Source organism: Dysidea avara, chromosome 9 (assembly GCF_963678975.1).
Source record: "Dysidea avara chromosome 9, odDysAvar1.4, whole genome shotgun sequence".
Taxonomy (NCBI): domain Eukaryota; kingdom Metazoa; phylum Porifera; class Demospongiae; order Dictyoceratida; family Dysideidae; genus Dysidea; species Dysidea avara.
Window position 1 is genome coordinate 31969441 of NC_089280.1, and position 25173 is coordinate 31994613.

At 39.6% G+C, this 25173-nt stretch overlaps 1 protein-coding gene across 1 annotated transcript; it reads right to left on the reverse strand.

The window, feature by feature from the left end:
• Window positions 1-6785: 6785 nt before the first annotated feature.
• Window positions 6786-12777, reverse strand: LOC136267020 (uncharacterized). The gene is made up of 2 exons (XM_066062074.1): window positions 12459-12777; window positions 6786-12395 (listed from the first exon to the last, which is right to left on the reverse strand). The coding sequence occupies exon 2, from the start codon at window positions 12378-12380 to the stop codon at window positions 6906-6908; it is 5475 nt and encodes a 1824-aa protein (XP_065918146.1). The 5' UTR covers window positions 12381-12395; window positions 12459-12777; the 3' UTR covers window positions 6786-6905.
• Between the last annotated feature and the right edge of the window lie 12396 nt (window positions 12778-25173).

The following is a 25173-nucleotide window of genomic DNA, read 5'->3' on the forward strand; positions in this document are numbered from 1 at the left end:
TAACTTATTACAGTACCATCATCAGCTCCTGTATCATTTAATGTCACTCAAGTAAATATTAGTTCACTTGAACTGGCATGGAACAGACCTCATAATCCTCGTGGTGTAATTGACTATTATATGGTAAATTTTATTGCAAATATTTTCACTGACCCTTGTTACTGCAGGTACACTATAAAAGCACTAACCAACCAGTACAAGTGGTCAATGTTACCAACTTCACTGGTAACTATGCTCTTGACAACCTCAGACCATACACAGAGTACGGTGTATATGTGACAGCAGTCAGGTTGATAGGAACTACTGGTAAAACTGGAGGGGGAGAAGAGTGACATAGTTACTGCAAGAACATTAGCTGGAGGTTTGTTAGACTTTACCTAAAAATGTGTTCATTTTTTGTAATAATATAGAACCGACCATCTCTACATCTGGTCAAAGTAAAAGACCTCGATTTATTGTAAATATTGATAGCTTTGAAGTTAGTGATACATTTGTTATTGACTTGCCAGTTATAAGCCGTGAAAATGGACCATTCAGGTGAGTGTGTACAGTATATACATGGGTCATTCCGTGTCAAATCAACAAGGAATTTAGGGTCACTCCTCGGATTTTGACAAAACTTGGTGTGTTTGTAGTACTTGTGATGCTTATCACTCATGAGAATTTTTAGCCCCACACACCTCATAGCTTCTGATAATGACCACAAATGTTTTGAATATTTCATGAAAAATTGGTCCATCTGTAGATACAAAATCACTTTAACTTCACACTGTGTAAATACAATTTTCACTAATGGAAGACTGTTGATTGACCTTTCCAGTGATCCCTAAACTATAGGATATCTACTTAATTATGGTTTGAAAGTACTTTATTGAAAACTTTAATCCTTTATATTTTAAAAAAAGCTGCTTGAAATTCTTCAAAAATTCTTTTGTGAATAATGAGCGAGTCATTCATCTCTTCTCTTTATTACTGTAAGTTGAATCCAACTGTAGTGGACTTAGCCCTATTTACGTAAGTTGCATATGTGGCTGCATAGGTACGGTCAACAGAACTCTTCAAGAGGAATACCAGGACACCTGTTTATAATCCCATGCGCATACAAGATATTTCTGTGGCTTCCGTAATATAAGCACTTTACTTATGGTCCTAGCAATGGCTTTTACTGTATACATGTATTATTTGTACCTCAATGTGTGAAATTAATTGCTAAATTACTTATCCTTTTTGAGGAAGTCTGTTGTACCTATTCAGCCATGTACATAACTTGAATAGTGTGGAGTGGGGCTATGTATGTAAGTGCACTATAGCAGGATATGACTTAATAAAGTATTTTCAAAGAGACGGTGCAACATTAATGTGTTTATGGATGCATGATGATCTCATTTAAAGTCCACCTGTCTAATAAGGACCATTTTTAGACTTGGTAGAAAGGGTTAATGCTTTGGTGCTGCACATTAGTATCCAATAAGAGAAGCATAAATAAACTGCAGCACACAGGTGGTCTTTAAATACAGGTGGTCTTTCAATATAGGTGGTCACTAATAAAAGTAGCACCGTATCTAGACACCTTCACTCTGTAAGATAGATTTGGCATGGCCTTGTTGTGAGTGGTTATTGGAGATGTACACTCCCATACAGCAATAATAGACTACAAATTTCCACTGCATACCACAACATAATTCATTATATCTCTTGAGCCCATTGTGGTCCCACCACAAAAATTTTATGAAACACAGACCATGACTCGCTCATTATTCACAAAAAAATTGAAGAATTTCAAGCAGCAGTTTTTAAAATATTAGGAATTAAAGTTTTCAATAAAGTACTTTTGAATCATAATTAAGTAGATATCCCATAGTTTAGGGATCACTGGAAAGGTCAATCCATAGTCTTCCATCAGTGAAAATTGTGTTTAAAGCATTTACACAGTGCAAAGTTGCAGTTGATTTTGTACAGATGGAACAATTTTTCATGAAATATTCTGTGGTCATTAATCAGAAACTATGGGATGTGTGGGGCTAAAAATTCTCATGAGTGATAAGCACCATAAGTACTACGAAGACACCATGTTTTGTCACTACAGCCAGCTGTGGTTTCACACATGGTTTAAATTTTTTTCTCTTAAAAATAACCCAGTATGCAATCTAATGCATTCTTTATTCCTTATACAGTTACTTCTACATCATTGTGACCACTGATGATATTGTGGTTGACAATGTTCAAGAGATAACAACTGTAGACATACTTAAGGAATCCACCAAGACTACTCCATTATTCTATGTGGCTGCTGTGGTTAATGCCAGTCAGTATGTACCTGGTTACAGGATGAGCTACATCCTGGGAGCTGGTGATAACACTACTGATGCTGATGGTCATGTGTTTTATAACAGAGAAGTAAAAGGGACAGATTTGTATTTAATCCGTGTGTATTCAACTAATAGCATACAAGAGGTATGATTGCAGTAATGATAATGCAGATTTTATAAAACTGTTCCAAATCGCACATCAGGCAAAATCAAAATTAACACTGCCAGTGGATAGCTACACTATCGTACTACTAGTTTTGACCCTCATTACTGCTCAAACTACTCAAGGCTGGTTTTAATGGATGTCTTTTCTGGGTGGTGTGGAGAGCTCAATTGGCAGTTTCAGGCCTTGTGAATGGCCTGGCTTGGCAAGAATACTGGTAGATAGCCCGATAATGTTGGCCAGATGATTTTCTGTTGATTTTGCTCCATAATAGCCACTAAGAAGCCAGCTCAGCCCTATAATCTTGTGTCTGGACTTCAATCATGTTTGCCTCCATTTTGAAGTCTATCTCTTGCCCACCTTACCACCCCCACCCCCTACCTTTGTGAGCACTCGTGATACTACTTTGCTCATCAAAATTCTCAGGTTTTGTATCTTATTTGGCAGGAAACTCTACAAGCTGCTACAAGTACTGTGAGTGGTCTAAAAGGTAGTGAATTGTGGTGCATCTCTTGTGCAAATTTCATACATGTGCTTTCTATCCTTGGCAAGTTATGCTGACTTGGATTGTTCAAAACCATTTATCTTGAAACTTCTAATGTGAGATTTGGAACGTTTCCCAAAATTCAGTCACATATATTAACATATTATGTCTTATTATGTATATAGAATGAAATTTTTACTACAACTGATCTACAACTAATCTGTAAGTTTTAAGCTACTAGTCATTTGTACATACTTAAATGTGCCTTGACACAACAAATCAGAGCTTGTTCCTGAAGTTAATCTGCCGTAGACTAGCTGTGGATCATGCGTATGATTAACTGTTACTAGTTAGAGAATGTTGTTTGTGAGCAGCAAAGATTATATAAAGTGTAAAGAAAAATGAATTTTAAATTCAATTAGAGATCATTGAAAGAGAAGTTGAGAAAAAAGGAAGGTTGCCTACACCTGCAGATATACTATTGAACATTTAATCCTAATTGGTATAGACTGAATTAAGGAATTAAATGTTCAATAGTATATCTGCAGGTGTAGGCAACCTCCCTTGTTTCACAACTTTTTTCTGTGATCCCTAATCGAACTTAAAATTCCTAGTTTGTGTTTACTTTTTTCTAACATTAATTATTATGACTGGTGAACCCACATTTACCGCATCAAAAGAAAGGATGGCACTAGAGTTAATATTTTGTCTGAACATGCACTCCAGCTATCAATTACTGACTCGAAATTCATCACACAACGTAACAGTGAGTGCCTCTGTAATCAATCCAGTCACCACAGAAAATACCCACTTACAAATGTATGGAAGCCATGTATCATGCTAGTGTAACGAAGACAGAAAGACACCAAGGCTCAATCGTTTCGGAGGAATAACTCGCTTCGTTTTGGCTCACATAAGACTGATCATAATTTAGACAGAGTGTACACTTTTATACATTACATCACGTGCACGTAATGATGACATCTTAATAATAACACACATTACAAGTGTTCAAGTCCTGCTTGCAATATAATTTAGACAATCACTCCTCAGTCTCGACATCCTCCCGGGAGAGCAAATAAAATAGAAGTTGGGTTATCCCTCAAACATTTATGTATTCGTTGTCGGGCAATCAAATGTGCCTTCCTTTTCTTATCATGTTTAGTAGAGTATTGTTCCTGGTTATTGATATCATCATTTTCAGTAACATCATCCTCAGATCTTCTATTGTCCATCATAATTATCTGTTCATCTGTTTTACTAGGCAATTCCAGTGGATAAAGGTGACATATAGCTCTAGCAATCACACCACCACTTGGTAAAAGAACTTCTGCTGATCTAATTCGACCATCACGTCCAGTTATCAACTTCTCCTAGTTTCCAACTACATCTAGGGATGTTATCATCTTTCACCAATACTATGTCATCTATTTTAGGAACTCTTAATTTTGAGTGTTTTGAATTTTTGTGATAGATAGGTAAATTTTCTCGGAGACTCAGTAAATACTCCTACCTCCAAACCTTCCAAAACAAATCCAGATACTTCTGGCCTTTCTTCCAAGTCGTAAACAATTGTGTTGCAGTATCTCTCTTAGGTTGATAATCCTCATCTGTATGATAACTATCTTCTGTGGATGGAAGACCCAGTTTCCTGTTTGTAACCAAAAAATGTGATGGTGTCAACGTAAAGCCTGACTGAAAGTCTTCATACACATATGTTAGTGGCCTCGAATTAAGTACTGCCTCGATCTCTGTCAGCAAGGTAGCTAGTTGATCCAAAGTAAAATGTTTTCTTCCCAAAGCTTTCCGTAAACATCGCTTAACCATCCCAACTAACCGTTCATAAAGGCCACCCTGCCAAGGGGCCAAAGCTGTAGTAAAGCTCCATCTGATACCCTCACTAGAAACATAACTTAACAAATCCTTGTCTGTAAAAACTCTCCTCCACTGTTGATTTATCACCGTATTTGTAAGCTTGAATTGAGGAGCATTATCTGAAATAATGGAATCAGGCTTTCCTCATCGTGAAATGAATCTTCTCAAACAATTTAGAAACTGCTCAGCCGTCAAACCCAATACCCACTCCAAATGTACAGCTCTAACAGTTAGGCATGTGAATAAACACACCCAAACCTTATGTAACTGACTTCCCTCCTTAACATACACTGGCCCCAAGTAATCAAGTCCAGTAAATTGAAAAGGATCAGATCTAGCCACTCTCTCACGGGGCCAAGGGGGCATCAGTGGCAATGGGAAAGGGGCACCTTCGTGTCTACAACAGATCATACAACATGATAAAACACTTCTTACTACTACTCGACCCTGAGGTATCCAATACTCCTCACGGATTTGTGAAAGCGTATGTGTAACTCCAGCATGAATCAAGCGTTCATGCACTTCTTTAATCAGTAACCGTGTAAGTACTTCATGCCATGGTAGCAACTTTGGACATTTGGAACTGTCAGTAGTTTCAGCATTTAGAAATCGTCCATAACATCGTAACACTCCATAGACATCTAACTTCAAACCAAGCTGGTGTATCAAACAGTGTTTTCTATCTTTCTCAATAGCAGTCAGTACATCAGCAAACCTTCGTTTCTGAACAACAGACACCCACAACAATGTTGCTACCTGTAAATCACCTGCACAAACTGACTGTCCATCAGACAATGAACTCAACACAAAGTACAGTAACTTACACCTCCTTTCAATTGATTCCCTAATCGACTGTGTCAAAATAAGCCAGATTCTTCTCCTAATAAACTTTAAACAATAAACAGTAACTCTCAAAAGCCTACTCAAGGAGGAAAACTTCTTTTCATCAATTCCACAAATTGAGTTTACATCGTCAACATCATGACTTATGACTGAAGTCGTTTCATACAAAGCTCTTGGAACCCCACATTCCAATCCTTGTAAAATCTCGGGTGTCAGTTGAGGTATACACCATTCTGGCCAGATGTTCTCTGCATCTTTAAGCCACGTAGGCCCATTCCACCATAATTTGGCTTCCTTAACTTTTTTCAGACACTAGTAATCCTCTAGTAGGAAAATCAGCAGGGTTCTGGTCAGATGGTACTTATCAAAAAATAACATCAGATTCCTTTAACACTTCTTTCATTCTATTCTCAACAAAGGTGGGCAACGGCTTGTTGGTTATTAACCAATGTAAAACACATGTTGAGTCTGTCCACAAAATCCGTCTCAATGATGGTAATTTCAACTCCCTAGCAACAAAATTTGCTGCTCGTATTCCAATGTTAACAGCAAGTAACTCTAGTCTAGGAAGTGTAATCTAATCCAAAACAGCCAAGCTGTAAAAAAAGTGTGCGGCCCTCAGAAAGGCTATGGTGAAAAAAGATGTGAAATCCAAGGTGGCGGCCAAGAAATGGCTGTGATGGTAGGTTAATGGTAAAAATTTTAATAACGACAATTCAGGTGAATTTTTGTGCCGCTTCACAAAATTTACCTAAATTGTCATTATTAAAATTTTTACCATTAACCTACCATCACAGCCATTTCTTGGCCGCCACCTTGGATTTCACATCTTTTTTCACCATAGCCTTTCTGAGGGCCGCACACTTTTTTTACAGCTTGGCTGTTTTGGATTAGATTTCATTTCTTTTTGTATTTATATACCAGCTTTGGGACTTTTTTAACCTACGTTTTTTTCTTTACTACAGGAAGAAGAAAAGATGAAGTAGATGTACTTTAAATATTTTATCAGTAAATGTGTAGGGAAGGGGAGAATGACGCTTCACGTTGATGTGATGTACAGGAGCAGGAGGAGTTGACGGACTACTAACACTACACCAGCACGTGTTGACTCTTCTATTATTCACGTGACCCAAAACTCAACCCCACAAGCGAAAACACAAAACAATTATACAATACATGCCTAGGCCTAATACAATGCTAATAATAATAGTATTATATGGGTTGTAGTTAGTCAATCATCGACATCCTCCGGGGCCACGGTTAACTGATTAGTCCAACTCTTAATTCGTACGCGAGCCCTTGCAGCAGCATCTCTGGTTGGTCTCTGGTGAACAGGCTCAGAACTAACATCGTGATCATTGTCCTTATCAGTATCTCTGTTGTCATCACATGTTGTAGGCTCACATGGGGAACTCAACTCAAGAGGGTACAACTTGGCAATTGGTCGGTTTGTTCTCCCTGTGCTTGTCCTTATTTTGGCTGCTCGAGCATATCCATCAAGGCCTTCCATCAATTCTTCGATCACAGCCAAACGCCATTGTAGTCTGGGTATATCATCATGCACCAGAACGACGTCCCCCACTTTCACTGATTGTTTAGAAGTACCTGTAGCCTTGTATGCCTCTCGGAGGGAAGTTAAATATTCTCTCTGCCATCTCCTCTGAAAATGATTCAACAATAGTGTTTGTCTGTTGACCTTGTCACGCAGTGATGTACTGGATAAAAAGGTAGGGTCATGTTGTTCCTCTTCTACGGCTGGGTAAGGTAACATAGTCATGCGTCGTCCATAGAGCAGGTGCGATGGTGTCAATGGCTCAGGGTCAGTCACATCTGCTGATAGATAGGTCAGGGGGCGATCATTTAGTACTGCTTCAACTTCAACTATTAAGGTTTGTAGTACCTCCAATGTAATAAATGACTTTCCCAAGACTTTCCTCAATACCGTCTTCGTAATACCAATCAACCTTTCCCAAAACCCCCCGTACCAAGGGGCACGTTTGGGGATAAACTTCCATCTCACGCCCTTGGCATTCAGGGATTCTCCTAGCTTATCTGAGGTAAAAATCTGTTCCAACTCCTTACTCGCAGACACATATGTAGACGCATTATCGGATATCATCACTTGGGGCAGTGACTTACGTGACACAAATCGGCGGAATGCTCTCAGAAAGGTTTCAACACTCAGATCACAAACTACTTCTAAATGGACTGCCCTAGACAGACCGCACGTAAATAAACAGATATATACCTTCTCTTCAGTTCCATTGTTCTTCACGTGCAGGGCTCCGGTGAAATCTACACCCGTAACATCAAACGGCTTACCCTCCTTAACTCTATCAAGTGGCAATGGCGGTGGTTCTGGTACCATGTAGGGTTTTCCTGATACCTTACGGCAGGAGACACACTTTCTGATTAGTTGCCTTACTAACTGTCGAGCCGAGGGGATCCAGTATCCTTGTCTTATAGACGTAACTGTTCCAGTTACACCTGCATGAAGTTGCTCCTTATGAACAGCCAACACTATCAGCTTTGTCAAGGGATGATGTTTAGGTAGTAGGATAGGAAACTTGGTGTCAGAATCTACATGCGCGTTATGGATCCTCCCGCCACAACGTAAATAATCAGAGCTGTCCATGAACAAACGTAGTTGTCTCACGAGAGGTAATCTCTTTCCACGTTTAGCCCTAATGTTCAAAATTTCCTTGTGGAAGGTGGTGTGCTGACAACTGTGGATCCAGAGAGTAAGTGCCTTGTTAGTTTCATCCACGGACAGTGGACCAATATGTCGCTTGGTGGGATTCCTAGCATTATGGACAAATCTGTAAACATGAGCTGACACTCTTAATACTTTCATCAGTGAACTATACTTTGTAAGTTCAATAAGGTTGTGAATACCTGAGGTTACTGTGTTAGGTAGGTCAGTAGCACTGGTATTTGTCTCCATGACATCGTCATCCACTTGTAGGTGTAGGATCTCACTATGATTCCAAGCAGGCCAACGAGTTTCATCTGTGAGCCACGGTGGGCCTTGTTGCCACAAACACGATGAGTTTAGCTGAGCAGCACTCAATCCTCTTGTTAGTAAATCTGCCGGGTTGTCATTGGTTGGGCAGTAGAGCCAAGGAATATCTGGGAATGTCTTATTAATCTCTTGAACTCGGTTTGAAATGAACTGTTTTAAGCGTTTCTTACTGTACAACCAATGAAGCACAATTTGGCTGTCACTCCACAGCTTAACTGCGTATTTCTGAAGTAGGTGAGGAAGAGATGAAACAACGAATTGAGCCAGTCTTGATGCGACAACAGCAGCCATCAATTCAAGTCGCGGAAGTGTGTGTGGCTTGAGCGGTACCACACGTGATCTGGCCAATACAAAGCAGGTGTGCTCACCAGTTCTAAGAAATGCAATGGCACCATAGGCCTTCATACTGGCATCTGCAAACACATGTAATTCTACTGGCTGGGAGTATGTTGGTCCAAAGTAAAATCTAGGTATTGTAATCTTACTGGTATCTTGTAGATCCTCAGCTATCTTCCACCATCTGTTTGTGTGTTCTGGGAACAATGGGTCATCCCAAGCGATACCTGATCTCCATAGATCCTGCATTAAAATCTTTGCTTGAATTGTGACCGGTGACAAAATTCCTAAAGGATCATATACCTTTGATGAAAGTTGGAGTACTAAACGTTTAGTGACAGGTAGTGGTACTTCTGTGTTGGATAGAAACTGTTTAGGGGTGAAGCTAATGGTGTCAGTAGCTGTGTTCCACAACAATCCTAATAGGTTTACAGTAACATCACAATCAGCTGTTCCCTCAGCCACTGTAACAGCTTGCAGTTGTGAGCTGTTAGATGCCCATGATCTCAAATTGAATTGGGCTTGTGTCATTATGAATCGGGCTTCTCTGTAATATTTAATAGCTTCTGCTTCGGTATTACATCCACTAATGACGTTATCCACGTAGAGATTCTGCTTCATGTCCTGAGCTACTGGGCTATCCCAAGAATTCAGATGATGATGTAGTGTGGCCATAAGCATAAATGGGGAGCTGGTAGAGCCAAACAAGACAGTTTTAAATCGATAAATTTCAAGGTCACTTTCTGGATCAGATGGTGATGATAACCAGAAGAATCTGGTGTTGTCACGGTCGGACTCATCCAGCCTAACATGTAAAAAGGCCTTCTCTAAATCTGTAGAAATTCCAATGGCATGGGAACGGAAGCGTAGGAGGATAGAGCACATGTCTGTTGTGAAGGATGGACCAGTTAGCAAGCAATCATTAAGACTGGGGTGTCTAGCCTGACGGTAGCTACAATTGTACACGATTCTGATCGGTGTTGTCGAGGAAGCTTTACTAACCGGGTGATGTGGTATATAGTGGACATCCTTGGTAAGGTCTGGTGCAGTTACCTTCTCGATGAAACCTCTTTGTTCTTGTTCCATAATAATTTTCCCATATAGGTGCAGCAGTTCAGGAGTGTGGCTGAGTTTGCGAGCTAAAGAGCGGGTCTTGTTTTTGCAAACTGCATAGTTTGAAGGGAGGGGTGGATATTCTTGTTTCCAAGGAAACTTCACACGGTATGCACCATCCTCTTCTCGCCTGATGCAAGATTGTTGGTATCTCTCCAGAAATTCGTTCTCTACTTCTGCTGTCTCAGGCTGTGTGACATTAGCAGATTCCATCATCCAAAAGGTCGGAGCATTGTTACAGTCAGTAGCTGGTGTGGAAACATGAAACATACTGGCGTTAGTAGTAGGAGCTGGTGGAACAACAAGTGGTCCAGACAGAAGGTAACCTAGTTTGGACTGCATTGCAGTAGGTCCATTACCTCGCACAATGTGGTCACCCACGAACTGCCAGTAATAATCAGCACCAATCAATAATGAGATGTAAAAGTTACTGGATGTTGACACTGGGTTGGCTAGCTGAAGTCCCTGTAAGTGTTCTATGTTTATCAAGTGAGTATGATACCTGTTCTGTAGGGGTGCCGCAATGACTGGGACCAGTAGAACTGATATTGGAATAGATTCACCTGTCAGTGTCTCAACGTTGACTGTAGCATTGTCCAACTGTTTGGTCAGGGTTGGTTCTCCTCCAAAGGTAGAGATATTGATGTGTTCAGTTTGTTGAGGAGATATCATTAGCTTCTTGGCTAGTTGGTTAGACATGAAGGATCTCTGGGCCCCTTCATCGAACAGAATGTGTGCTTCCACTCGGATGCCATTCACACTAACTTGAGCAACTGCAGTTTTCAATAAGCACATAGAATTTGTACGTGTGGCGGGCTCTGGGGGAATAATGGCAGCATTCATTGCAGTGGATGATGGTGTAGTGGTTTCTGTTGTCTGAGATTGTACTGTTGACTGAGGTTGTACTGTTGTTTGGGGTTGAACAGAAGTGTGAGGTTGCACTCTCTCTGTTGTGATAGATGCCTGTGTAGTGACTGGAGTGGTATTAGACTCAGATGGCTTGGTAAATGCACCGCATAAGCTAGTATGGTGCTTCTGTCTGCACAATTTGCATCTCCACTTTGAAGGACACTGTGAAGCCCTATGGTGCCCCAAACAATTAAAGCAGTGTTTCCCCTTCTTAACTAATTCAAAGCGTTTTTGGGGATCCTTAACAACATCACAGCGACCACAAAAATGTGGACCCTTACAAAATACACAGGTGTTCTTACTAGTACCTGAATTAGCAGGTTGGGATTGACGTCCACTTGCACCGGTATGTAGAGTGGTAGTCATTGTAGACTGGTAGGGTTCCATTGTCTTGCACTTGTTGGACAATGATCCACATTCTAAAATAGTGATTTCCTTCCAAATGGCATCTCTTAACTCTGCGATGGTCCATGCCCCAACGCCGTGTTCTCGAACAAGGTTCTTATGTACATCACTTGGTAGCTTTCCCAGAATGATAGGCACTAGCATTGATTCATACGAGTCTTCTGTTTTGCCAAGTGCAGTCAATCCTCTTATGTGGGCTTCTATTGTGTCGTAGAACAACTGCAGACTGGACAAGGACGAGGTGGGACAGTTGGTTTGTGACAGAGCTTGCATGTGTGCCTGTTCGATCTTATGAGACTGACCATATCTCTGTGTAAGAAGGGCTATGGCATGGTCATAGTTAGCATCAGTGAGTTGTAGTCCAGCTATGGCCCTCAGTGCATCACCCTGCAACTGCGCTCTCAAGTAGTTGAACTTCTGCACTTTGCTTAGGGAAGGAGAGTTGTGTACGGCTGCATCAAACGAGTCTTTGAAGACTTGCCACATCAAGGTATCCCCCGAAAAGTGGGGTAAGCTTAACTTAGGTAACCGGCTTACCGGTTCTCTGGTTACTGGTGGTGGCAACGTGGGTACAAACTCTGGAGCTGTTACACTGAGAGTGCGTGCAGGTTCTCTAGTTTTCTCAAGGCGGTGTTTAATCAGACTCATATACTCAATGATGGTGTCCTGTATTTCTTCTGCTTCAAGAATCTCAGTTTCTAATTCCTCTGATGTCTGTATTGATGAGGCGATCTGCCCGTTCAGCTGTTGTAATGTATCCTTCTTCTGGGTTAACTGTTCTAAATTGCTGGTGAGTTTGGCGACTTGAGTGTCCGTCAATGGGGTTTCCGTCTCTAGATTCTCGTCTACTTTCTTAAATATACGAGTAACATGTGCGCGATACGCCGCACGTGATCCCTTTGCACGTTGAGTCTCCTCCATCTCCGTGAATGTTTTCTACAAGGAAAACGACACAAAACAAATGAACACTGTAGGTGAAGCGCTTGCCTTCCGGGGTACCGTTTAAGAAATGCTACGGTACCAAGCGTTTTCGCGAGGGGTTACAAGGTCCGGAAGTAGCTCGTTTGACGAAACGACTCCAGCGTCACAGCACCATGTAGGGAAGGGGAGAATGACGCTTCACGTTGATGTGATGTACAGGAGCAGGAGGAGTTGACGGACTACTAACACTACACCAGCACGTGTTGACTCTTCTATTATTCACGTGACCCAAAACTCAACCCCACAAGCGAAAACACAAAACAATTATACAATACATGCCTAGGCCTAATACAATGCTAATAATAATAGTATTATATGGGTTGTAGTTAGTCAATCATCGACAAAATGTACAAATTATATACACTGTATAATACATATTTGACTGCATTTGCAAAAAGGGGTCTTCCACACACATCCAATTTGCCAACTTTGACAATTGATAACTTCAGATTGGAAAGAGCTATTGCCTTGATATTTGGGCAGTGGTGAGCACCACTATAGCTGAATACATAGTGAAATTTTCAGGTTAATATGTTACTTGAACACTGAGTTATGGTCTCCAACGTTTACGGAATTGGATGTGTGTGGAAGACCCCTTTTCGCAAATCCGGTCACATATATTGATTACAGAAATCTCCATGGTGGTTTCTTTGTAACTGAACACTCTACAAGGTGACTTCTTCTAATTGCTCTCTTTACAGGGTGAATTGTTTGTAGCTGAACGATCTACAAGGTAACTCCTTCTAGCAGATCTCTCTACAGGGTGATGTGTTTGTAGCTGAATTTTGTATAGGTGATTTGTTTGCAGCTGAGCTCTTTACAGAATGGTTTCTTTGTAGCTGAACTCTCTAAAAGGTAACTTCTTCTAACTGATCTTTCTACAGGGCAATTTGTTTCTGGCAGAATTTTCTACAGGGTGATTTCTTTGCAGCTGAACTCTCTACATGGTGGTTTCTTTGTAGCTGAACTCTCTACAAGGTAATTTCTTCTAGCTGATCTCTCTACAGGGAGATTTGTTCGTAGTTGAATTCTGTACAGGTGATTTGTTTGCAGCTGAGCTCTTTACAAAATGGTTTCTTTGTAGCTGAACTTTCTCCAAGGTAACTTCTTCTAACTGATCTTTCTACAGGGTGATTTGTTTGTAACTGAACTATCTACAATATAATTTCTTCTTGCTGATCTCTATACAGGGTGATTTGTTTGTAGCTGAATTCTGTACAAGTGATTTGTTTGCAGCTGAGCTCTGTACAGAATGGTTTCTTTGTAGCTGAACTCTCTACAGGGTGATTTGTTTGTAGCTGAACTCTCTACAGGTGATTTGTTTCTAACTGAACTCTCAACAGGGTGATCTGTTCATAGCTGAACTTTCTACTGGGTGATTTGTTTGCAGCTGAACTCTCTAAATGGTAGTTTCTTTGTAGCTGAACTCTCTACAATGTGACTTCTTCTAGCTGAACTCTCTACAAGGTGACTTGTTTCTAGCTGATCTCTCTACAGGGTGACTTGTTTCTAGCTGAACTCTCTACAGGTGATTTGTTTGTAGCTGAACTCTCTACATGGTGGTTTCGTTGTAGCTGAACTCTCTACAAGGTAACTTCTTCTAGCTGATCTTTTTACACTGCATATTTGTTTGTAGCTGAGTTCTCTACAGGGTGATTTGTTTGCAGCTGAACTCTCTACATGGGAGTTTCATTGTAGCTGAACTCTCTACAATGTGACTTCTTCTAGCTGAACTCTCTACAGGGTGACTTGTTTCTAGCTGAACTCTCTACAGGTGATTTGTTTGCAGCTGAACTCTCTACATGGTGGCTTCTTTGTAGCTGAACTCTCTACAAGGTAACTTCTTCTAGCTGATCTTTCTACAAGGTGATTGAGTTTTTTGCAGCTGAACTCTTTACATGGTGGTTGCTTTGTAGCTGAACTCTCTAAAAGGTGACTTCTTCTAGCTGAACTCTCTACAGGATGATTTGTTTGCAGCTGAACTTGGTAGTTTCTTTGTAGCTGAACTCTCTACAATGTGACTTCTTCTAGCTGAACTCTCTACAGGGTGACTTGTTTTTAGCTGATCTCTCTAAGGGTGACTTGTTTCTAGCTGAACTCTCTACAGGTGATTTGTTTGCAGCTGAACTCTCTACATGGTGGTTTCTTTGTAGCTGAACTCTCTACAAGGTAACTTCTTCTAGCTGATCTTTCTACAGGGTGATTTGTTTGTAGTTGAATTCTCTACAGGGTGATTTATTTGCAGCTTAACTCTCTACAAGGTGACTTCTTCTAGCTGAACTTTCTACAGAGTGATTGATTTTTTTTGCAGCTGAACTCTCTACATGGTGGTTTCTTTGTAACTTAACTCTCTACAGGGTGATTTGTTTGTAGCTGAACTCTCTACAGGGTGATCTGTTCATAGCTGAACTCCCTATAAGGTAACTTCTTCTATCTAATCTTTCTACAGGGCGATTTGTTTGTAGCTGAGTTCTCTACAGGGTGATTTGTTTGCAGCTGAACTCTACATGGTAGTTTCTTTGTAGCTCTACAATGTGACTTCTTCTAGCTGAACTCTCTACAAGGTGACTTGTTTCTAGCTGATCTCTCTACAGGGTGACTTGTTTCTAGCTGAACTCTCTACAGGTGATTTGTTTGCAGCTGAACTCTCTACATGGTTTATTTCTTTGTAACTGAACTCCCTGCAAGGTGACTTCTTCTAGCTGATCTCTCTACAGGGAGATTTGTTTGTAGCTTAACTCTCTACAGGTGATTTGTTTGCAGCTGAACTCTCTACATGATGGTTTCTTTGTAGCTGAACTCTCTACAAGGTAATTTCTTCTAGCTGATCTCTCTACAGGCCGATTTGTTTGTAGCTGAACTCTCTACATGATGGTTTCTTTGTAGCTGAACTCTCTACAAGGTGATTTCTTCTATAGCTGATCTTTCTACATGGTGATTTGTTTGTAGTTGAACTCTCTACATGATAGATTCTTTGTAGCTGAACTCTCTACAAGGTGATTTCTTCTATAGCTGATCTTTCTACAGGGTGATTTGTTTGTACCTGAACTATCTACATGATGGTTTCTTTGTAGCTGAACTCTCTACAAGGTAACTTCTTCTAGCTGATCTCTTTACAGGGTGAATTGTTTGTAGCTGAACGATCTACAACGTAACTTCTTCTTACTTATCTCTCTACAGGGTGATTTGTTTGTAGCTGAACTTTTCTACAAGGAAACCTCTTTTAACTGAGCTCTGTACAGGGTGAATTGTTTGTAGCTGAACTATCTACAAGGTAACTTCTTCTAGCTGATCTCTCTACAGGATGATTTGTTTGTAGCTGAACTATCTACAAGGTAACTTCTTCTAGCTGATCTCTCTACAGGATGATTTGTTTGTAGCTGAACTATCTACAAGGTAACTTCTTCTAGCTGATCTCTCTACAGGGTGATTTGTTTGTAGCTGAATTCTGTATAGGTGATTTGTTTGCAGCTGAGCTCTTTACAGAATGGTTTCTTTGTAGCTGAACTCTCTACAAGGTAACTTCTTCTAGCTGATGTATCTACAGGGTCACTAGTTTGTAGCTGAATTCTCTACATTGTGGTTTCTTTGTAACTGAACTATCTACAAGGTGACATCTTCTAGCTGATCTTTCAACAGGGTGATTTGTTTGTAACTGAACTCTCTACAAGAAATTTTCTTCTAACTGATGTCTGAACAGGGTGAATTGTTTGTAGCTGAACTCTCTACAGGGTGATTTGTTTGTAGCTGATCTCTATACAGGTTACTTATTTCTAACTGATCTCTTGAATTCTGTTCAGGGTGATTGCTCTATTAGGATGACTGCTCTATTAGAGTATCTCGATCTCGCACTTCCTACACCAAGTTGGATTTCGTGTTATAACTCCGTGGCTTTAAGTCTGATTCTTCTACACCATTGAAGAGCCTTTCTAAGATGATAACTCCATCTGTACAGCAATTTTCAAAGCATTACCCCAAGTGGTTTATCTGGTAGGCGTGGCAAGCATAATAATAATAATAATAATAATAAAATTAAAAAATTAAAAATTAGCTAAGGCCACTCCAAGTCATACCTTAGTTTCTGGTCACTCCCTAGCCAACAAAAGGATGCGGGCGGGCGGATGATCAGGACTTCAGGACTATCATAGACTCTTACATATACACCAGTAATACTGTAATGTTATTAATTTTGCTCAATTTACCCATTTCATATTGAGTTTACAACCAAGCTTAACCAACATTCTTATAGCATAAGTAGTTAATTATGCTTCTACAAAATGCATCAGAAAAATTGTCGATGGCTAGCTACACTGCTGAGCACAACAATGTGTAGCTAACACTAAGGAAAGGTCTGCTCATGTAGCTACTTTTGCTTTACAAATGAAATGTTTCATTAGCTATGTCAGGAAATTATTATTTATTAGCTAGCTAATAATAATCCAAAGCTATATTAACACATCATCAGAAACTCTTTCAAATGTGAGGTCTTAGCCAACTATGTATGCATACGTTTCCAGCCTTCTATACAGTAAACCTTGAGTAAAGTAGCTGTCAAAGTTTTGAGTTGAGTTGTTGAGTGCTCCAGGCTAGTGTTTTTCAGTGATCATGTGGGAAAGCTAAGTTAATGTTTTAACTAAGGGATGTCATGCACTTGCTAATTTAGGACCATACTTGCAATTATGTAACCATGGAAAAGTTGAAGTTTGAGCTCACCAAATGTTACCGGATTTCAAGTCAGTATATCAGTGATCAGTGATAAGGAAGTCCAAGTTTAGATCCACTAGAAGAGTTATTAGACTAATCATTAGAGGACCACATCTGAATTGTTAGGAAAGTTTAAAGCTATGGTATATCTGATCATTAGGCTAGTGATCAATGCTACATACATACTGTACTGAAATTACTTACTGGCAACAGAAGCATTACTAATAGCTAGCTATATAGCTAATCAAGGACAAGTCAAAAACGTTATAGTAGTATCTGTCTATTCTAGTATTAGAGTTAAGGGTAGTGTGACTGCTCTATTAGAATCCCTGACTGCTCTATTAGAGTATCTCGATCTTTTGCAGTGTTTAAAAATCACTGTCCTTGGTCACGTACACTTAAGCGCTTGTAATATTAATAATAGTCCTCATAAACTGGGGTTCCAGTTTTCCATGCGGGCGGGTGACCAGAAACTAAGGTTTGACTTGGTGTGGCCTAATCTCGATTGCGTAATTGTTACACTCTGTTGATTTTTTCGCTGTATCTTCCTGGTTTTTAGCTCGATTTCTTTCAAACCACAAAAGGTTTGAGGTTCAATAGTTAACCTATTCACCCACTGATTTTCAGCTTCTTCCCATACGCGGTTTACCCTGTAGGCGTGACAACATATTGGTGTTATTTTTCGTGCATAATCGCTCATAACTCTTTGCCTGTTTATGGTATTCCAGCCAAAGTTGGTACCGAGATGCGCCTTTATACCCCCCTTCTGTGTGCCACATTTCAAGGCAATCGGATAACGCGTTCGCGTTTTATAGCAGTTTTTGTAAGTGTGCGAAAAGAGGAAGAAAAATAAGAAGAAAAAAAAAACGAAGAAACTGAGCCAATTTTTGAAGTCGCATATCTCAGGAATGCCTGAAGCGATTTCGCTCAAATTTGGAATGTGGAGTGCTGAAGGTGGAGGGAATCTACACAGCAAAATTTGTCTTGTTTCATCAAGGCAGCACAGAGCTACGGAGGTGCGAAAATTGCGTTTTCTTTCTTCCTGTCAATATATTCACGGGGTTGCGCGCCGGCTTCTTGGGCCGCACGACACACTACCGTGTGTCTTGATATTTCCTTTCATCTTATGGATACCCTTTGAAACCACTCTCATCTTTGAAAAGACAAGGTTTACCTTGACAGAACCCTGTTTCTCTACACGAAGATACACTGCAGCTGCATAAGATTTCATTGATGCATCACAAAACACAAGCAGCTTATACTGTTCAGTAGTGTCCACATTGGCAACACATCTCTTTATCTTAAGCGTAGACAACAGTCTCAATTCAGTCAATATTTCATTCCATCTCTTACATAACTCTTCTGACAAAGGCTCATCCCATGACACACTCTCCATCCACAGTACTTGAAGAAACACCTTCCCATAAAATGTCACCGGAGTAACAAGACCCAATGGATCAAAAACCTTAGCCACTACTTTCAATACCTCCCTTTTTGTAGCGATGACATCCGAATTACTAAAATTAACCCCTCCAACTTGTAGGTTATCTTCTTTGTAATTCCATGGCATGCCAAAGGTCTTAACAACACTTCCTTTGACAACTTCAGTCTCCGGCAACAAACTAAGGAATTCAGATGAATTGTAGATCCACTCCCTTAGATTCATAGATGCCTTTCTAAAAATGTTCTTTGACTCAAAATAAATCTTGTGAGCTTCTTTCACAGTACCAGCTCCAAGTAGGACATTATCAACATAGATGTTCTCACTAATCTGTGAAGCAACAGGTGTGCCAATCTTCTTCAAATGATACTTGATTGTGCCTCCCAACAAAAAGGGACTACAAATAATTCCAAACAGAACTCGACAAAATCAGTAAACATCCAGATTTTCTTCAACCACATCTAAGCTTTGTAAGTTCTTAAACCAGAGGAACCTTGTTACATCTCTGTCCATCTCTTGGATACCAACCTGCAAAAAGGTTTTCTCGATGTCAGCAAGCATGACAATTGGCTGGATCCTAAAACGAAGCAGGATACCACACAAGTCTGGTAATAACACAGGGCCTCTGTGAAGACACTCATTTAAACTCTTCTCTCCCCTCCTTGCTTTGGCTGAAGCATCATACACAATACGCAGTTTTGTTGTACTCTTAGCTGGTGTCATCACTGGATGATGAGGAAGATAATGGCATTGTTGACTTGTCCTTGTATCAGTAGTGACCTTCTCCACTATTCCTTGCTTAACTTGACTAGAAATAACTTCGTCATATTTCTCAAGTAGATTTCTATCCTTCTGAAAACGTCTTGCCAAAGATCTAAGTCTACCAACTGCAATATCCAAGTTTTCAGGAATATCCAAGTTCTCATATTTCCATGGCCACTGTATCTGATACCTACCATCCTCAAAACAAATCGAGGAATTAAATCTTTCAAGAGCTTTATCATCATCAGTTATGTCCAATGGATCACTGATTCCAATTGTTTCCAATCTCCAAAAGTCTTCAATACAAGTAACTGAATCATCAGAACATGAAACCATACTCATTTCAGGTAACGTCTTATTAACCTCTGTCATCACAAGACAACTTGAAACATGTTGTTGACAACTTCTGATACTGTACTTTCCTGTAAGAATATATCCTATCTTTGAGGATATCAAAAACAATCCTGAAGTGTCAACTTCTCAGTACCCAAGATGGTCCAAAAATAATCAGATCCTATTAAGAGGTCAACATTCACTGGCTCTACATCCTTGGGAACAGTGTCAGCCATTTTCTCTGGAGAAATTGATAGCAAAAACTCTAGATCTGATGGCTGTATTGGGCCTCTTTGTATTGGGCCTGTAATCTTATTTATCACATTAGCATGAAGCGGTAAACAAGAATTGTTTTTAGTTATCACATTAAAGTGGACAACAAAGGTGTTTACCTGCTGAGGTGTCTTTGCAGCAAAGGTCGATACAGACAGTAACTCCTCACGATCACAAGTTAACTTCAACTTCTTAGCCAGCTGGTCAGTTATGAAGGTACGATGACTTGCACTATCTAACAAAAGTTTTGCCATAATGGTTGCTGATCCATCTGCTGTCTGAATAGGAACAACTGCTGTCTGTAACAAGACCTTTTCTCCAGAAGAAATTAAAGCTTGATCAGTGTCTACACTTGCATTAAGAGTTTCAGTAGGTTTATCTTGACTCCCCTCTGTTACTACATTACCAACATCATGGTCAGGGACATTGGAAACAGTGGAAATTGAAAACTGAAATTGAAAACTGAAACTGAAAAACTGAAACTGAAAAACTAAAATTGGTCAAAACTTCATATTACCAGGTACCTCTTAACAAAGACCGCCTCTATAATAAGACCACCTGTATAATAAGACCGCCTCTAAAATAAGACCACCTCATTATAGTAGTTATGTCAAGTAGGTCCAAAAATATAGCTAAGGTGTACTCATAATGTAATAAAGTATCAATCAATCAGACAGTACTTAAATGTTGAAATGACAGCTGCAGGGTTGTACAAAAGGATATATCTTATCATGCCAAGACCTAAAGTCCATGGTCATGTCACAAATGAAAATGGAGCAATTGCATGCATAATTGAATTTGATAATGGATTTCTCTTGAATATTATTGTGCATGATTTAGGAGTTGCATAGTTACAAAATCAACTTTAATGATTCTTGACTTTGTGTCTTAATAATTGTTAGGCACATGTAATAAGCATCCTCGAAGACTTAAAAACCTGAGGTGACATCAGTAATTACCGAGGCGCAGGTAAATATTGATAGGTTTTTAAATCCTCGAAGACACCTATCACGAGTGTCCAACTATTACCAAGACACAAAGTCCAAGATCATTAATTTAACTATGCAACTCTTAAATAATGCACAATTCATGAGAAATCCAGTATCAGCAGAGTAATTGTGCATGCAATTACCCCATTTTCATTGTGACATGACCATGGACTTTAGGTCTTGGTATGGTAAGATAGTGTATCCTTATGTACAACCCTGCAGCTGTCGTTTTAACTTTAAGTACTGTCTGATTGATTGATACTTTATTACATTATGAGTACACCTAATGGCCTTTTTGTTGGACCTACTTGACATGACTACTATAATGAGGTGGTCTTATTAGAGGCGGTCTTATTATACAGGTGGTCTTATTACAGAGGTGGTCTTTGTTAAGAGGTACCTGTTAATATGAAGTTTTGACCAATTTTAGTTTTTCAGTTTCAGTTTTTTCGTTTCAGTTTTTCAGTTTCAGTTTCAGTTTTCAATTTCCACTGTTTCCAATGTCCCTTGTGGGCATATAGCTCGATTATGGTATTGTTTTTTCCCACAATAATAACAACCATATCTCTGAGGTGATGAACAATCAGTAAATGTGTGTCCAACCTTAAAACAAAGAAAACAACGACCCTGAGTTATCAGTTTCCGCTTACGTTCAGCAAGTGTTTTAACTCTGTCACATTCATCATTAAAGTGGTCACCTCTGCAGAACACACAACTAGGACTTCTACCTCTTCTCTGTACATTAGTAGCAAAAGTGTCAACAGATGCCTGATTCAATAACTGCTTACCACCTCCGGACAAGGATTGACTCTCCTTTTGTCCTCCTTCATGTCTTACAGGTCGATAATCATAATTCCTTCCTTTGGCATTAGCCACTCTTCGATAAACATTCTCTTAAATAATCACATATCGACTCAATAACTTTCTCAATAATTCCATTGTCCATTCTTCATCACATTGTTTTGTGCTTTCCAACTTTAAAATGACTTCCAAAGGGAACTTGCTCAAAATCTGGTAAACCAGCATCCTCTGATTGTCAACTGTCTCACCTTGTGACTCCAACTGTCTCAATATTCTCTCAATATTATTGTGAGTGTACTGAATGTCACTGAACTTGCACGAAGAAGTTGGAAGATTCTGTAATTTGGCATAAAGCACTTTAACTATTGATTCCTTTCTTCCAAATCTCTCCTTTAAAAGTTTGAGTGCTACGTCATAGTTCTCCTCAGTTACAGAGATGCCTGAAATTGCAACAGAGGCAACACCTCGGAGAGTTCCTTTGAGATAACTGAACTTTGACACATTTGGTATCTTCTGCTTATGAACGGACGAATGAAAAATATCCCAAAATTCTGGCCACTTTAACAAATTTCCATCAAATATCGGTAAATGCAACTTCGGAAGATGTACTGATAACTGTGGATTGTTTACTGTAAAGGTATCACCTGATGAAGAAGAGGTCAAGGTCGCAGCTTGTACTTCCCGTGTAGCTTGTACAGTTGCATGGTCAATTATAGGTTGAAAGTTAGTTTGTGTTGAGGTGAGCATTTTCTGGTAGTTGGCTTGTTCTCTCTTCCTTGAGATTAATGTTACTCTTGCTTTCAATCTGGATATCACTTCATTGGCGGCAAACATGAGTTCAATAAATCCAGTTTCACTATCTGTCGCTCGAGAATATTCTTTCTCTTCAGTAGCCTTCGCGTCACCTTTCGCTTCCTTAAGAACGTTCGACCAGTCTTTGTTGCATTTTTTCTAGCAACGAAACGTTAGTCGTGAGCCTGTTCAGAAAATCTTCTACTTCACTCTCGTATTCATCCAGTTCCTGTTCCTTGGGTTTATTCTCCAACAAACCGTTCGCTGACTCAATGTACTGCTGTAGACGGGCCTTAGCAGGTCCTGTTATCTTCCTTATTGGTCCGGACATCGCCCAGAATCCTGGTCACAGCACCAACTGTAACGAAGACAGAAGGACGCCAAGGCTCAATCGTTTCGGAGGGATAACTCGCTTCGTTTTGGCTCACATAAGACTGGTCATAATTTAAACAGAGTGCACACTTTTATACATTACATCACGTGCACATAATGATGACATCATAATAATAACACACATTACAAGTGTTCAAGTCCTGCTTGCAATATAATTTAGACAATCACTCCTCAGTCTCGACAGCTAGTGTGAATCAACATCTGGGTTGTCAGCATAAATAGGACACAAAGGAGGACAAAGGTAAGTGCATGATTAGTGCATTATTTGTACTGCAGCATGCATGTTTTGGGATGAAGCAACATTGAACAGTGAAAAAATCTAGCTCATAGCTTTAGCCCAGACTTATATTTTTTTTCAAATCCCAGTGAAAATGTCAGACAACCAAACGCATTACCTGACATTAATATGCTACTGTTTTACACAATTCATCATAATAGGGAAATCCTTATGATACATTGATAGAATAGAATGACTCGACCTATAATAATACAATCATTGTTGTCTAATTGCGTTTGCTATTATTGACAATGCTAGATTCACTATAAAAACTCTACAACTTCCTTCTATTCTGATCTAACATTTTGTCAGGCAGGTTCCATTGTGGTCGGCCATGCATGATATTTGCCTGACAAATGGCCTATGTTAGGTAGTAATAATTGATTATGCTTTAGCCATTATAGAGTTACACTTTCCTGAAGGCAACAGGCTGGCAGTTAGTCAGTAAAAAATTCCATTGAATAAAACAATAATTTTGTAACAATCTATTGGAAGCATTTAGGGTCATACTACACTTTTGGGCTTGGCTATACCTAACCAATACTGCCAAGGTGCCAGAATGGTGTCGTGAAGCTGTTTTTTAAGGTGTTTTTTTTTTTGCCAGAAAAACCCCAACCTCGATCCCGAATATACAGGGCCGCCCAGAGAAATTAAGGGGCCCAGGACAAAGAGTTAAAGTGGGGCCCCAGAGGCAAGGAGGTTTCCATTCTGAATCACAACTTTACCCAAGCTGTAAGCCGAAGACCAAAAAAAAGAAAAAAAAAGGTCATGACCAATACTGTGACTGCTCTAAACAGGTATTCAACAGGGGGCCCCTTTCAGGCTGGGGCCCGGGGCAAAATGCCCCCCCCCCTGTGGGCGGCCCTGCTAATATACAGTACTACCATATTGTATGATTCATCTCTAGTTTGGCTGCATTCTATTTTTATTAGTTTCAATTTTAAGAATATACTCCCTGTTGTTTTAAAGGTAGCTATGTAGATGCAAAAAATTTTGTACTTATTTGATGTGTCATCAGTGTTATATATTTTATGCAAAGTAAAATAGATTAATTGCTGTTATCTGTAACTGTATAGTTCAGCCACAGAGGAATGACGAGAACGTTTGTAGCAGTGACAGTTCTGGTTCCAATATGGTGCTCATTGCTGTTATGGCAGTTATAATGATGGTCTCAATATTCTGCAATATTGTTCTTGCAGTTCGGGTGTTTATGCTACAAAAGCAAAAACTAAGTGTTAAAGTTAACTACAAGTAGGTATAATCATATGAATGCAGGCATTTATATGTTCTTATTCCTATCAGTGATACTAAACCAGCCATTGTTGCACCAGAGCCAGCATATACATATGAGTTGGTGGATAAGTCAAGTGATGTGAAGCTAGAGAATAACCCAGCATACTCAGTCAGTGCTTCTCAAGGCAGTTCAGAAGATCACCACTATGATGCTATTCCTGCCAGCCATCATGCCAAAGCTAAATAAACATTTTATACATGTATTCATATCCCCAGTAGTATTATGTTTAGTTTTTTAACATTGGAGTATACTCAGTTTAGAATTTGTACATTGTACATGCACAGTGTGTACACATATTATCAAGATATAGTCAAACAGCTGGGCCAGTAATGCAGGCATAGCCTAATGTGACTTTTAAATTAAAGATGAAAGTTATGCCTAGAGTTGTTCCTGGTATTTTCGTAAAAAACAGGCCAAGCAATGTTGCCACACAATTATCAACACAATAATATTATCATTCTTATCAATCCGAAAGGTTTACAGGGTACTTCATTATAAATAATTTTCTCAACCTTGTATATAGCTAAATTTATTGTCTCTATTTAGGTGGAGCATAATTATATAGTGTTTCATAATCTTTGTTTAGAGTTATGCTAACACATTGTAATATGGTCATGAGAGCCTTCCCTTGTATTGTGTTTATGACTAGTTATGTACACAATGCCTCTATTAAG